Raw genomic sequence first — 16,682 nt, 5'->3', positions numbered from 1 at the left:
ATTCCCCCATTTACTTGAAAATGTTCAATGTACGTAATTAATAATAATTAATTTAGAAATTATCCCCAAATCCATGGGATAGCTCCATTTAGAAATAAAAGACGTCGATGGGATTTTGCTAATATAACGAAAGGTCGAGGTTCTACGAATTTAGATACCTCGATTAAAATCGTAACACCCATAAATATTATATCTAAATTATCTCATATTATTTTAAATTTAAGATTGATCATGTCACCATCATTCCCGGTGTTCATCTTTATTGCTTAAGTTTTGTTGTTGTTTTCCTTTTAATTGTGGATAATTAAGCATATGAATATGAGCACTTAGTTTCTCCATGATGTTCTGCTAATCATTGTCTTTTAAATGTTCCATTGTGGATTTAGGTGGTTAAGTGTTTTCTTAAACAGTATGATATTGCTATTATCATTTTGCATTAATCCAGTGATGCGCATCACTCTAATTGGACTACGATATTGTTCCATTATTTCATTTTATTATTTGTGTTTTTACGCAATTAAAGTTTATCATATCAAAAGTGTATCTTAACCCTCTACTATAAAAAGAAAATTAGTCCTTACATGTTAATTTTAACTTTATTGTTAATGAAGTGACATGACTTAACCGTAACTAACTCGATAGTAAATTAATGATTAAAATCAATTAAAAAGCTAAGCAACAGTTTTGATTCAAAATATTCTGTTTTCGATTCAAATTTTTATACATAATTGTTTGTACTTTGGCAATCATTTGTTAAACCATGTTATATAATTAATGGTAAAATTAACGTGCAATGAATAAAATATCGTTATTTCAAACGTAGAAGGACTAGAATGAATTTTATAATATTATATAAGTACTTGTATTAAACTTTAATCATTCTTATGTTGTTTTAACTTGCAATTATCTAGGTAATTCAAAATTTAATTAGAATTATTTTTATTGAAATATATAAAGTTAAAGGTGTCGGCCCATTAAAATATTAGGTCGTTTGATCCTGATGACAAGCGTTTAAGCTTAGATTTTCTTCTTTGGGTCTCGGCCCATTAATATTAGGCTATGGTTTACCATATAGATCGTGTATAATCGAGATCATCTAGCAAGAAATTTAACATTCAGTCCAACAACTTCTTATTTAGTAATAAGAGTAAAATATAAAATTCTGGGTTGAAACAAAAAAAGAAAACCAACATTTAGATTTGTGCAAAAAAAGAAGAAGATAGAAGTAATGACTTGGAGAAAAAAATTGTCATTCAACTTGTTAAATTATTTTATAAAAGTAACCCATTTGAAACCGCATTCCATTCTCAAATTAATTGGATTTGTAAAATTTAAAATATACCAATCGAATACTAATTTAATTGATATGGTTGCTATTACAGTATCAATTCTCTCTGTAACAATCACATGTTATAATAGCATTTCGTTATAACACTTAAGTTTCTAGAAAAACCAGTTTTTTATGTTTTATTTTAACATCCATAATTATGAAGTGTGTTCTTTATTAAATTGGTTTTCTATAACAACATATGCTCTAAAATTTTAAGTAAAATTATAGTTATTATTTATTAAATAAAAATTATCTTAATTAAAATATTATTTCAATAAAATGGTTAAATTTCATGTGAAGAAATATATTAATCATATTTCATTAATTGAAAACAATCTACAATCAGTGAAATTAAAGATATCAATTCAAGAAACTATTAAGTTCTCTAATTAAATATTTTACCATGAATTTGGAAACTTATAAATTAATTACTTGACTTTACTAATTCACTATAAATTAATTAATTTAATTTGATAACTCATATTCATTAATTAAACTTATTAGATTTATGAACTTTATAATTAATCACGTGAAAGAACGTAAAATAAAATATGCATAAAAGCAATAATACATGCGCATGATATGCATCTTTGAATTTTGTTGATTTGATTCTTACTTCTTCTTTTTAACATAATTCTTACATTCTTTATTTGATGAAGATTCACGAAATGAATTCTATAATAAACTGACTACGATTATCTTTTTATTATGCCATTATATGTGTATAACAACTACATTTTTTATAATAGGTAAAATCTGAACAAATAAATGAAACTGTTAGAGAAAATTTTTTTTGAAGGACAAGGATTGAAATCTGCTTTAATGAACGATAAAAGATTGGATTAATGAAATAAAAACAAACTCATTATTACTTGTTTTTTAATAAATTATTTTTCAAATCTAATTAAGTTTTATAAGAGAGACAAGTAACATTTTAGGATAGGGCTGGCAGACTTGCGGGCCTTGTCATAAAAGATGATGGGCTTTGGAACCATGCATATATATTAGGGCTTTGGGCGACACAATCCCTAGCACGTGACTCTACCGAGAAAAGGAGTAAAAGGCCACGGGGAGCAGCACTGACCACTGACTCAGCCTCATGCTTCAGTAAGTTTATCTTTTCTATTTTTTTTGTTTGGGTAAATTCCAGTTCCAGTCATTTAATTATGTGAAGGTTATGAAATAATCCCCAAAATTTTCTTTGTTAATTCGAAGTAGTTTTTGTGACACAAGCTGTGTGTTTGGAAGGAGTGCTTAAGGGAGTGAACACCTTGTTCAAGTGCTGCGATAAATAGAAATAAAATAAGAACACAAACGGAGCCTAGTTCAATGAGATATAATCTATCTTGAACACTTACGACAAGTCCTGAATTTATCACCCGTGGCAATTTCTTCACTTTTGCACTTTTAAGATGGATACTTTCACCACTAAATTTACCCCATGAACTTGACAAGTAAAATTACAACACAAAATGTTTTACCATCAAAATGCAGTCATAAAATGAAGTTCATCACAAAAACAATTAATGCTCTATATACATTTTCAAAACATTATCTATTGATTATATAGAATATTTCAAGACTTGCTAACATAAGAGGATTTATCACAATACCTATAAAGCAATAATAAAAAAAGATCTATCACAGCCCGTATAAAATAACAATAAGATAACATCTATCACAATCAATATTAAACAACAATAAAATAAGTTGAATATAATAAAATAATAATAAACAAGCTAAATATGGATTCTTGGCAGCTAAGAATGTAACGTTTCAATTCAATCCAATATCCACAATTCAAGAGATTAGATAAGGGTGATATATTTTTTTTCTGATCGGGCCCAAAATGGACTTTAGCTCAATAGGAAATATATTTTTTTTCTCAGCAAATATACAAAATTTGATTTAAAAAGACATATATCTCGATTTTATTTGATTCCAAACAATTTGATTTAATTACTCATTATTTAGAGATATTTTCAAATCGAATCAAATCAATTTGAATAAAATAAAATCATATTGTTTGGAATCAAATAAAATCAAGATATATGTCTTTTTAAATCAAATTTTGTATATTTGCTGAGAAAAAAAAAATATTTCCTATTGAGCTAAAGTCCATTTTGGGCCTGATCAGAAAAAAATATATCTCGTCCTAGTTATACATCCAAGTTAGTATTTAAAATCCATTTGGATTGCCACGTAAAATTGTCGTTAGGGAGGTAACAGAGCTTAACGGTAGAGTGACCACTTTGTAACAAAACGATAATGGAAATGACTAAAGCGTAGCATTTCAAACATAAATGACTAAGATATAATCTGAGGCAAACAAAAGTGACTATTTTTATAGTTTACCCATATTTTTTTATATAATTCACGCATTTTATTTCTATAAAAATCAGAGTCAAATCATGGGAAAATTTACATGTGAGCATAAAATTAACAGCGGAATTTGCATTCCGTAAGGAAATATTTCATTTTCATGGGGAAAAAAAGAAGAGCAAATTGCAAAATTTTCCGATCAAAGCATGCAAAATGCATATAAATATATTGAAGGGATTTCTAGTACTGTATTGCTCTAAATGCTCGACTTTAGTATGGATTATTTTATTAATAAAATGGAATTTACGAATATTAAAAAATCTATGGGATAATGATAAAATTTATCCTTGTACTTTAATAAATCTTTCAATGTGGCACCTCTATTTCTAAAATGTTCGATCTTGAATTCCGTCTATTAAACTAGTACCTCACTCTAACGGTGCTAAAATCTTATTTCATTTGGCATGCGATACTAGGTCAAGTATTAAGCCTCTTCTTTGCATGACATGTGAGATTTTATTAGGTCCACTCAAGTGATTTAATCGTTACCTGGTTGTCAGATCCAACAATCCAATCGTCGTTTGGCTAAGAAATCTTTACATACACATGTTAAGACTTTGGGGGTGATAGAAAGCATTATAAGAAGTATGTTGAATGATTGAAAGAGGAGGCAAGCTAGTAACCTAACAACCTAGCTTTCAAGAAACGAAATTGTAAAGAGACAATAAAGATAGTTGAATGGTAGAAGAGAAAAGATGTATGATAATAACAAGGTTGAATCGTAGAAGAAGAAGAAAAAATGGAAGAAAATGAGAAGCAAGGAATCTCTAATGGAACTACTGATTGGTAAGAGCAGTTTCTTTGTTATTTTCATCTATAAATGCACCAAATAGACAAGGTTTAAGAATAAGCTCAAATAATAATATCAGAAAGACATCCTTTCTTTCATTATTTCTTCAAAAATTCATTATCATGGATGAATTCTCACATGAGGACACTTTATCTATAAATATCCCCTCTTTCGTCATAAGAGACAATACCTTTTTTTTATGCCAAAAACACTGCTCAACTGTCTCAAATAAGTCTGACTTTCTGCATTATCACTTCTCTTCGCCATGTGATCTGTTGTTCTCTCATTCTTTGCCTCAATAGTAACAAATTTAAAACCATTGCTTTACTAGGATTAAATTAATGAAAAAGAACTAAAAATACTCTTGAATAACAAAATAAGGAAACCCATATGTTAATTTCCTACCTAAAGAAAGACAGGCCTAAAAAAAAAACAGTACCTTTGAAGGTCCTTACATGCTTAGCTAAAAATATGGTTAAATGGTTCAAACATAAAATATAATGATAATACCATAAATGGACCATTTCGAAACATTAACAAGTTCTTAAGAGATTTTTCTCGAAATCAAAGCAAGTAGCGAGAAGTAGAGGAAAGGGGAGAGACGTTGCGGGGAACAATGACGGGAGAGCAAAATTGATAAGAAAAGGAATGATTTTGTTTTTAATTTTTATATTTTTCTTTTTCAAAAAAATGATAAATATATGTAAGGTATAAATGCTGAGTGTTGTTTTTTATAATTAAAATTGGATCGATATAATATGTAAATATTAATAGTTAAATTTACTATTATATTAATTAAAAGCAAGTCATGTTTCAAAATATGGATTGAGTTATAAAATAGATAAAATTGAGAAGATGAACAAACATTTCATAATTATATAATTTAAAAAATATTAATAATTGAGGGACTATTTATGTAATTTGTTTTTCGATAAATTAGGCCATTAGATACTTAGTAATTTACACTTTAGTCACTTAATTTAAAAAAATTACAAAATGATTCTTGAACTATTAAGATTTTTATTTAAGTATGAGGATTGTTATGTTTTTCTTTTTAAAGTTTGATTGGTAAGTTTCAAGTAACGATTTGATGATTAGTACGATAGAACAATACCCACTAACAAATAGATAAATATACCTTAGGTTAAAGTCAATATGACGATCGACATTGAAAACGGGATAAGGAAAAAGTCTTTCAGAGTTTGGTTAATAGATTTGTGACGTTTAAGATTGTTTCATAAAAAAAAAAAACTAAACCGTAAAAATGGAGTGAAGTAGAGCTTCCAATGGTGCCAACAATGCAAACAGAGAAAACCATATGATAATAATTTTAACAATTTAATAATTTAAATAGAAACTTTCAAATAATTTAATAATATTTCATATCTTTTTAAAATTAACCAAAATGTAAATTTATAGTAACGTTAGATGTAATTTATTATTTATTATTGAAAAAATCTTTGATAACAAGTAGGATTTAGATGATGACAAATATATTATAAAAAAAATTAAAACACATTATAATTTTTTAACTCTTTTCTCGTGTTAGTACCAAATATATATATATATTTTTTCTATTATAAATCTTAAAGAAAAGTTTAAGAAAAAAAGCTTGTCACAACAACCGAGACCAAACTAGGGTATTGGGGGATATATTGTAGACGCGTGTCTTGGCTGCGGTCAGGGGTGGGGCCCATTTCTCGCAGTTATCCCGTTGAAAAATTCGAATTTGCATGGGTGGGAACTGTTTTTCCCAACTAAGAATTCCGGAAAGAAACCAAGTCCCTCGATATGCTTTGCTAAAGACAAAATGAATCACACAAATTTCTTGTTTACCATTGTACAAGAATTGGTTCTTTGGTAATTACAAATATTTTTATACATAAAAGAGCCAGCTACACCCAGATAAGATCGAGGAAAATAAGCTTGGATTCCAAGAAGAATATTTGGAAAATGATTTCCTATTCCTAAAGAACAACAATGGACAGCCAAACCAACAGAGTGTAAAGCTAAGCAAAGAAGCTTTAACTTCCAGTATAAATTAAAGCTTACAAATACGCAACGGCTCTTTCCTAACTATTTTTTGTTCGACGGTCCATTTCCCTTTGTGCGTTTTTGTTTTTGTTTTTGTTTTCGTTTCAGATTTTCAAATTAGCGTAGAACGGACTCTAATAATTATTTTCAAAAAAAAAAGAGAGAGTAAAGTGCGGAGGAGAGAGAAGAAAACCCTTAATTGGGGATTTGGATTTACCTTTTAGATTCAAGTTCAATTACGCCCCCTTTCAACTGGTCTGCGGCATCTTTTACCAAATCTTAAACCCTTTCAAGTACGTAACACTATTGCTTTCCCGCTGCCGTTTTACTCTTTTTTGGTCTTGCCGTTTTGGATTAGGCGGTGGCGGAAATGAGCGTTGAAGGTGAGGCAACTCAACTTCGCGATGCTGCCTTGCCATAATAATATCTCAGTAACCAATGAACGATCTACACGTCTCCCTCGAAGTCGATGTCGTCGTTGGCGTCAGAGCCGTGCCGGTATTGCCTTCGTTGCGGTTGCCGCGTTGCTTATCTCTACTGTCGCTTGGCTTTCTCTTGTTTTCTCCGGCACTACCACTCATCGGTGGCGTCGTTTGAAGTACTGGGAAGGGAGTCCACATTCCCTTTCAGGTTCCATACCCTGGTCTTCTTTTCCTGATCGGTTACCGATTCCTCCTCTTCCTCCTTGGTTTGATTCGTCGCAAGACACTCCTCGTAACCGCAGTCTCTCTGAGCGTGGAAACGGAAAACGAGAGATTTCGTTAAACGACATCGTATTCGGTATAGCGGGATCCTCGCATCTATGGAAGCGACGGAGAGAGATAGTTCGGCTTTGGTGGCGACCTTTGGAAATGCGAGGTCACATTTGGTTAGAAGAGCAGGTCCCTACAGAAGAAGCCGACGATTCGCTTCCTCCGGTCATGGTTTCTGAGGACATCTCGCGTTTCCGTTATACTAACCCGACGGGCCACCCCTCCGGTCTCCGAATCTCCCGCATTTTAACGGAATCCTTCCGCCTCGGTCTGCCCAATGTCCGGTGGTTTGTTTTGGGAGATGACGACACGGTTTTCAATGTAGACAATTTGGTGGCAGTCTTGAACAAATATGATCATTCGGAGATGATGTACATTGGATCGCCCTCGGAAAGTCACTCCGCTAACGCGTACTTCAGTCACTCCATGGCGTTTGGCGGCGGTGGCATTGCCATCAGTTATCCTCTCGCGGAGGCGCTCTCTAATTTCCACGACGAATGCATTGAGAGGTATCCGAAGCTTTATGGAAGCGATGATCGTCTACACGCCTGCATTACTGAACTCGGTGTTCCTTTAACTAGAGAACATGGTTTTCACCAGGTAATCGGAGGATAAATTTTTAGAAATTCTCCTAATTGATCTACTTAAATATGATAGACTAATTGCTTTACTTGTTTTGATAGTGGGATATTAGAGGAAATGCGCATGGTCTTTTATCTTCTCATCCAATTGCACCATTCATTTCAATTCACCATGTGGAATATGTGGATCCATTTTATCCTGGATTAAGTTCGTTGGACAGTTTAAAGCTTTTTACGAAAGCTATGAAAACTGAACCCAGGAGCTTTCTACAACGATCAATCTGTTACGATCGTGAAAGGCATCTCACCTTTTCGGTTTCTCTTGGTTATGTTGTTCAAGTGTTCCCAAATATCGTGTTACCTCGTGAGCTAGAACGTTCAGAGCATACCTATGTTGCCTGGAATAAATTAGGACATCCCCAAGAATTTGATCACGACACTAGGAAGTCGTACAAATCTGTTTGCAAAAAGCCAGTTCTGTTTTTTCTCAAAGATGTAATGAAAGATGGTAATGCTACATTGGGTTCGTATTCCCGGGCCAAAGCCAAAGATGATCTGAAAAGGAAGGTTTTCTGCTTTCCGCATCCGCCTCCATTGCAGTATGTGCAGAACATCCAGGTTTTAGGGTATCCTCTTGGAAAGAATTGGCATCAGGTGTGCTATATTCTCATACATGTTTTCTAAGTTTTCCCCCCTTTAGGTAGCCTTTTCGGTTTCATGATGCTTTGTATGTACTCTGGCAGGTGCCGCGTCGGTTATGTTGCAAGGTAAACAATACTGGTGATGAAGCCTTTCAGTTGACGGTTGGGCAGTGTGAAAAGGGAGCACTCAGTTCTTTTACTGATTCTCTGTGAATGATTGAGTTATGCTGTTGATTATGTATATTCAGGCTTCAAGATGGGACCTCAAGCTATCTTGTGCATTATGCCTTTTAGCTGCATTGAAGTTTTGGGCTGTGCCTTGAGATCAACATTTGGCTTTTTTCTTATTTCTTACCTCCTATATCAACTATTGGAGTGGTTTGTTGTACACACTACACAGTTGATAGAGTTGAAGATTTAGGTTGCAACTTCAACTCAGTCATTCAATTCTTGCCTTCATTTTTGTTCAGAAGGTAATTCATCCTATACTGATAGCTAACATTGTGAGCTTGTTGATGTAGTGAAACTGGTAGTTATTTGTGGATAACAAAGATTAAAGTAGTTAATTTTATTTCCAGTGTGCCTCAAGATCCTCGGTGTTGTGTACAACTTCATTAATTTTTATTGTTTTTGGTTGAACTTGCATGAATTGAAAAGAGTTGTTAGTCTGGAATAAACCTAATCGCCCCATCTAGGTGATTGGTCTTGTAAACTAATTATGATGGCAGAATGACTAGCTCTGAAAGTGAGGAATATTCCATTCAAAATGATCAATCTTATACCAAAACAGAATGAACAAAATTTATCAGTAAAATAGTTTTGATTTCCTTGTCTATTTTAAATTGTACGCTTATGGATCTCGAGCTCGACTTTGCTAAGAGCATTCTCTGTTTGTGGTTAGCTGCACATCTCTGTTAAGTTACTCCTAGTTTACCATTTAAGGCAATTGTATTGAACTAATACTTAGGTATATCCTATGAGCTTTTTGTCTCTCCACCAAGCAATTCCTTTCCTTTCTCTATTTCCATTGTTTATTGTTTTACCATGACCAGATATTTCCATTTTATTTTATATCGCTGTTGCAGTGCTTTTTCAAATATGAATTCTGCATTGCTAGTATTTGGACTGTGAAATCCTAGATTCTGTTAATTTCTTCGTTATCGTATTACGAAGTTGCATGTTGAGAGGAGGTTAAGAAAGGTACAAAAAAGTGTTTTTAAATTAAAATTGGAAATATGTAGCAACTAGGATCAGGGCATTCTATATACTCGTCATTTATCAAGGTGAGCCTTTTAGTTGATCATGATTGATTCTATGTGACTGAACTAATGCTTCGTTTACTTGAATTACATATCATATCCATAGTTGCATAATCCCTAGCCCTGTGGTTGCATATTGAGAGGAGGTTAAGAAAGGTAGAAAAATATGATTCGTGAACCATCTTAACTTTTTAAGCTGCGCATGTATGATTTCTGTGGATCTATTTGTTTGCCTTTTCTTCTAGTGATGTCAAGTTCTCTTTTAAAGACATTCCACTTGATCTACTATTTTCTTCTAGTGCTGTGTGATTTTCAAAACTGTAAGAAACATTTTTCCATTTCACTTTTCTATTTTCTCAATCAACGGTTGTTATAAATAGTTGAAATGAGGACCATGGGTGGAAATGAAACTGCAATGTCTATCACTAATATTATGCCATGAAATGTACACCAACGGACAATCAGTTTCTCTGTGCTGAGATCATCTTGCTTGGTACAACGCATTCCTTTTTCACTATTTTCTTCTAGTGCTGTGTGATTTTCAAAACTGTAAGAAACATTTTTCCATTTCACTTTTCTATTTTCACTGCAGTTCTATACTTTCCTGTGGTCTGTGATATGCATGATCTGGCATTCTAATGAAAGAAACCTTTTGAAAATGTGGCATTAGTCAAAATATTCTCCTTTTTCCTGTATCTTTTTTTCTTTGTATTATATATCTCGTTGATACACTGTTTGGTTGAAAAACAAGATTAGCATATACAATATATGAAGGTAATAGAACAAGTATAGCATATTATCGACCTTACTGCATCAACCCCTCTAAACAGTAGGAGTTTATCCTTCTCAGATTAGTAACTCTATCAAAGTTAACTGATGGTGACGACTTGTGTGTGTGAAGATGGGTGAAACTAGGATTTAAGAAGTCAAGCTATCTAATCATTGCACTCGATCGCACATTTGTGAAACTATAGGTGTGTAACTTGGTCACTAGCTAGAAACACTAACAACTGCATATTAGATGCACCCTGTTATGTTTGTCTCTTGGATCATAGTTCCTTATGCTTTTGTTATGAACATTTTAGGACATGCTGAGAATTTTGATTGCATCAAAATAGGATTTTTTTATTTTATTTCCTTGTTAGAAAGAAATATGCCTGTTTTTGATCTTATGGTGACTAAAAGGAGCGAGTCTTTGATAGCTAGGATTGCATTTCTCACCTTTATTTTAAGGAAAAGATTGAGTTTGACTCACTGTATCTGCTACTTCTCTTTGTCAATGCATATAGAAGGCAGAAAATTTTGGAAAAAGATAGAAGTATAGAAATATTAGTTATTGTAAGGAAAGCTCTGATATCCTATGTTGCTTCGACTCTTTTTTTTTTTTTTTAAATACATTTTTGCACTCATTCCCAACACATGCAGACACATAGGTACAGGAATTTAAACTTGTATGTAAAACATACTTGCATCCGATATTCACACCCGTACTTGACATCTGAAATTTTCTGATCTTAACCAACCCTTGAAAACATTCTTTCAATGACCCCCCCCCCGGAAAGAATTGTACCCTCCATTTTACAGAAGTCACAGGGAAGCAGCCATTATAAAGGTGTACTTTTAGCTGATATCATTTCCTTTAAACACTTGTTAGATCCTCTGGAGGAAGTGTTCCAATATTCCTTCCTCTCCACATTCCACCAAGGTATCAAATTTTCTTTGAAACATAACTTGGTTTGACATATGGTCCTACTACTCTGCCTGTAAATGTTGACTTCAAAAGTTGTTGCTTAACGTTGAGGCAATTATTTAAAATTTGGGATTTTTGACCAAAGGAACCGCCCATCTCATTTCTTTCCCGGTTGCCAAATATTACTATGATTGATTTAAATTTCAAGTGTTTTTTCTTCCTTTTGCTTATTATTACTATCACGCGGTTATCTATTGGCCAACCATGTGATTATCATGGAATGAAAATAACCCCCCCCCTTGCCCCCCTTTTTTTGAAAAATATGAAAAATAAGATAAATATATATATTTATAGTTGGTACTTGGTATATACACTGACAAGTCAAATATTATTTTTATTGTATAGCATAAATATATAAAAAAATATTTGGTACATTATCTCGTAAAATCAAAATTCAACAAAATTAATGTTTACTGTTTAAAAATATTATTTATTATTTAATATACTTTTTAGAAAGCATTTTATGATTTTATAAATAAAATATTTTATTCGGAGTTGAAATATAATTATAAATTTTAAAAATAATAAATGTTAACTCTATTATAATTTAATTTTATTTGAGTTTTAATAATTAATGATTAAATTGATTTTTTTAATAATAGAAGATTTAATTTACTGCGGTGCATATAATTTATTCAAAATTTCATAATTAAGTAATTATTTTATTCAAATAAATAATATGTGACTAATAATAATAGATGTAATTTTAAAAGTGAAATTCATAAATATGTTACTGATTTTTTTCCGTTGTGTGGTTTATAATTGCGTTTGAGACGTTGAAAGCACTCACACTGTTTACAGTTCACGCCACCTTTTGATGTTTAAAGTATTAGTGACATGCACCTTGGTTTTTATGATATTTATTTTTTTGCCATACCATTTTTTTTTAAACTGTTGCTTTCTTTAAACTTGTTTCAATACCTTACAAAATTCCCACTAATGGTTTTATCTTTCTCTTTCAACAAAAAAGAAAAATAAAAAAAAGAGGAGGAAATTTTAGTGCAATTATTCTAAATTCCCAACTGACTATTTCAACCCTACCTTGTATCAGAGAGCCAATGGCTAGGGAAAATACCTGTTTTCAAGTGGCGGGCCAAAGTCAAAAGTTTTTTTCAACATTAAGTTATATATTTTTAAGAGAGTTAAAATATAATACTTTTTTAATGGATTGATATATGTATTTATAGTTTTAAAAATATGAGATCAAAATTTTATCATTTTAGAGAGGTCAAATTATTATTTTATTATTTATTTACTTAAAATTTTATAAATCTTGTAAAATACAATTTTTATTTTAAGGAGGTAAAGGACATATAAGTCAGACGAGGCAACATAACGATTTAATTAAAAAAGTTTAGATTTAAATTTAGTAAGATATGAATGGGATAAACTTATTTATCAGTTTATATATTAACAAAATATTAGAAACATATTTGATATTAATGATTATATGTTTTTATGATTAAATTTAAATTTAAATTGAGATATTTCTAATTATTTAAATCAAATTCGAGCAACACCTAACTGTTTGAGATGAAATTTTTTTCACCTGAACTTATCTGAATGGAATTGAAACTCCAATCCATGAATAAATCTAGGGTGTATTTGGAAAATCACCAATTAACTCGATTTGAGTGTAATTACTTGTAATTATATGTTCGTGGTATATTCTTTGGCAACCATTGTAATTAGTTGAAAAACTTCAATTACGCTTTCCAATTAATAGCGGTTAGAGTAAGAATTGAAGTAATTATGCAAATAATTACAAATAATAATACTTAAATCCAATTGCCCTATATTTTTTCAAACATGACGTACATGATTTAAGGGTCTGTTTGATTGAAGGAATTGATTTTCCGGAAAATCATTTCCAACTTTTCCAGCGTTTGATTGGCAGAAAACATTTTCCATTTGGAAAATGAACTCCAAAACAAGGGAAAATGAGTTACATTTAGGAAAATGTCTTACCCTTTCAATTTCAGTAAGACATTTTGGTGCTCTCCTCTCTATCGCCTCCTTCATTCCTTCCTTCATTTCCGTAGAAAATTGCTTCATTTATCGATTTTCCAAGAACTTGTTTTTTAATTATTCAATACTTGTTTTTTAACACAATTACAAACAATTTATTTGATATTAGTTTTTTCAATTTATAACGATTAATATTGTAGCTTAATAATTGAGTATTATTATAAATAAATCATTGCAATACATGTAAAAATAATTTAAAATATAAAATTTATTAATATATATCAATATATGTAAAAACAATTTTTCGGAAAATATTTCAGAAATCTTCCAAACAATGAAAATATTTTACAGATTCAATCAAACACCGTAAAATATTTTCCAAGAAATCATTTTACGAGAAAAGTAAAACATTTTCCGAAATCATTTTACGGAAAATATTTTCTGGCAATCAAACAGACCCTAAATAAAACTTATTTTTATACAATAATAGTATTTTAATTTTAAGACATGTTTTTATTTTCAGAATATAATTATTAGTTATTTTACTGATATTATTTAAATAATCTAAAAATTTTAATGACGACAAATAATTTACTATACATTTTAACTAAATCAAATAATATTTATGATTAAATGATACATATAGTTTTTAACCCGAAAAATATGAAATGCTCGAATAACTAAATTATATAGAATATTTATTTTTGTTGCTAGTTTATTATAATTGAATGCTTTCTTCTACTAATGTATTATGTACGATGATTTAACCGATTTAATTCAATTGTAGAAAAAAATAAAAAATTATATTTTCATTGTTGAAGCACATTAGTAGTTTTATAATTGTATTTAGTGTGGGTTTGGATGGGCGATTGGGTGCGGTGCGGTGTGTTTAGCTTACTTTTTGTCTCACGCTACAGTATCGCTACAGTATCTAGTCTCACCGCCACCGCTGTTTTTACACTAACCACAAGTAAACGCACCGCCCATCAAAACTCACCCTTAATTTCTTCAGTGGCTGGCAAGAAGTTACTAGAAGAAATCAACAGTCTACATTTGGAACACATTTGATTTCACATTGCTTTCAGGCTATCCCTAATTTAAACAATAAAAATAATAATTAAAAAAAGAAAAGAAAAGGGAGACACCATCTGATTCAGATGTACTGGCATCAATAAAACTTTAAATAAAGTCTAAAAAACTCACCACTTCCCACTTGGAATCTATGATATAATAAACCCCTTGAATAAATTACTTCTATACATGTACATATACATTATTTGCAAACTACGGCTACCATTTTAATTAATTTTTTAAGAAAAAAAGTGGACATATACCATTACCAACAAGCAAAGAATAATTATTGTTATTATCATAAATCAGAAACCCAAAGTGTGTACTTTCTTCATCACCTGTCTTTTCTTTGTTTCAGTGTGAGTGGAAATTGAGCTGCAATTTAACTAATGACAAAGAAAGATCAAATTTCAGGGTTTAAATCCCAAATTTTTTTTAAAAAAAATTTAAAATTTTAGTATCTATAATTATTATTTCAATTTATGATTTTTTTTCATAAGAATTTTATATATATGAAATGATTGGGTTAGTGTGAGACGCAAGTAACTACATGTGAAAGTGAAGAATGTGTGAAGGGATGAAAATGAAAAAAAGAAAAAGAAAGAGAGGCGAGGGGCATGTGCGACTGTTTGGGCATAATATAACGGGGGTGGATCAAAGGATTAATTGCAGCCGACTTTCCTCCTAATTTTTTATTTGGTTTTTAAATTTTGAAATATTTTAATTCAATTTCTAAAATTATCGTTTTTTCATTCTCTTAATTCAGTCTTCATCTTTAACCTTAATTATATAATTATTGGTTTGTATAATAATAATTCGTATAATTTTTTTTATAAAAAAAAACTAACATTAAATCTAGAAGTGCACAATGGGTAAAATGGGATAATTTTATGCTTACCCGACTTTGATCCGTACTCCGAACTTTATATACTATTTTCATCTCTGACTAAGAAATGATTTACCCAAACTCATCCTGAAATTCTAAATATTATTTTGTGATATACTAATCTTTAAAACTTTAAATCAAATATATATTATAAAAGTAGACAATATAACAAAATATATAAATATTTTTATAAAATTAAAATATATATATATATATATATAGATTATAGATTATTATAAAATAAAAGAACTAATTTAAATGTATAAAAATAGTTATGAAATTATTATAAGAGTATTTTTGTAAATATATCAGGTAGGTGGGTTAATATCACCTAAATTCGACCTCAAAAATCTTAATAGAAAAACCACATTGCATTATTTCAGAACTCGATTTCTAGAAGAAAAAAAAAAGCTGCCTCTAACAAGTTGGGGTAGATTAGAATTCATTGGGTTCGGTCTTTCTTTTACCATCCCTAAGTCAGAGGCTGGGTCATACATGGTATCAGTACCATATATAGTTGCCCAAGCACTCAACCCAACTTGAAATATGGATTTTAAATTTTACCTTAACTTGACAATATATTTTAAATGACTAACTTAAGCTTATTTTGGTTTGCCCATACTATAATTTTTATTTAATATTTTTAATTATATATTTTACTATCATTATATATGTTTTTATTAAATTTCTAAACATGAACATCTTAACCTACTTTTAATATTTACATTATAATGTAACATAATTAATTTTCATATAAAATTAAAAACGAGTTGGGCTGGATTGTGCTTGGGTTTGAATTTTACTTACTACTCAAGTTTGCCCATACAATGAAAAAATATTTTTTTGCCCGAACCCCTCTTTCGAGTCTAATATTATTCTCCAAACCTTCCCATATTTCTATAATCCTTGAATCAGTCTAATCATATCCAAGCTAGCATTTAACGATAAACCCGATTAGACTGATAGCTTAGCTTAAGGATTTAATTGGACCGTTTTGAAATTTAAGGATGAATTAAAAATCAAAGTCATTGTTTGGGGAGGTATAGTGGAGTTAAGCCGAAAAACGAAAGATGGATGGGTGGTGGGCTAATGGGATTGGCTGGCAGATGGGGGAAAAACGCCACGCACGTTCTTACCTTAGCACCTCATATGTATTGGGGCCTTTGACAGCTGTGTCAATGTGATCCTGTCCTGTACCTTATTATCCTCACTTGTAACTTCATATCAATATATTCAAA

The 16,682-nt window shown here is 30.8% G+C and overlaps 1 protein-coding gene across 1 annotated transcript; it reads left to right on the top strand.

Moving 5' to 3' along the window:
- The first annotated feature begins 6,393 nt into the window (after positions 1-6,393).
- LOC105765387 (hypothetical protein) lies at positions 6,394-9,087 on the top strand. Its single transcript, XM_012584449.2, has 3 exons — positions 6,394-7,888; positions 7,972-8,523; positions 8,613-9,087. The coding sequence occupies exons 1-3, from the start codon at positions 6,941-6,943 to the stop codon at positions 8,721-8,723; spliced, it is 1,611 nt and encodes a 536-aa protein (XP_012439903.1). The 5' UTR covers positions 6,394-6,940; the 3' UTR covers positions 8,724-9,087.
- The last annotated feature ends 7,595 nt before the right edge of the window (positions 9,088-16,682 follow it).

The sequence above is a fragment of the Gossypium raimondii genome, chromosome 12 (genome assembly GCF_025698545.1).
Source record: "Gossypium raimondii isolate GPD5lz chromosome 12, ASM2569854v1, whole genome shotgun sequence".
NCBI classification, from domain to species: domain Eukaryota; kingdom Viridiplantae; phylum Streptophyta; class Magnoliopsida; order Malvales; family Malvaceae; genus Gossypium; species Gossypium raimondii.
This window is presented reverse-complemented; position numbering and strand designations above follow the sequence as displayed.

Excerpts from the sequence above, each read along its gene's own strand:
- LOC105765387 (XM_012584449.2), top strand. The coding sequence starts at position 6,941 with ATGCTGCCTTGCCATAATAATATCTCAGTAACCAATGAACGATCTACA. Across the intron at positions 7,889-7,971 it reads GAGAACATGGTTTTCACCAG|TGGGATATTAGAGGAAATGC; the intron begins GTAATCGGAGGA and ends TTGTTTTGATAG. Across the intron at positions 8,524-8,612 it reads TTGGAAAGAATTGGCATCAG|GTGCCGCGTCGGTTATGTTG; the intron begins GTGTGCTATATT and ends GTACTCTGGCAG.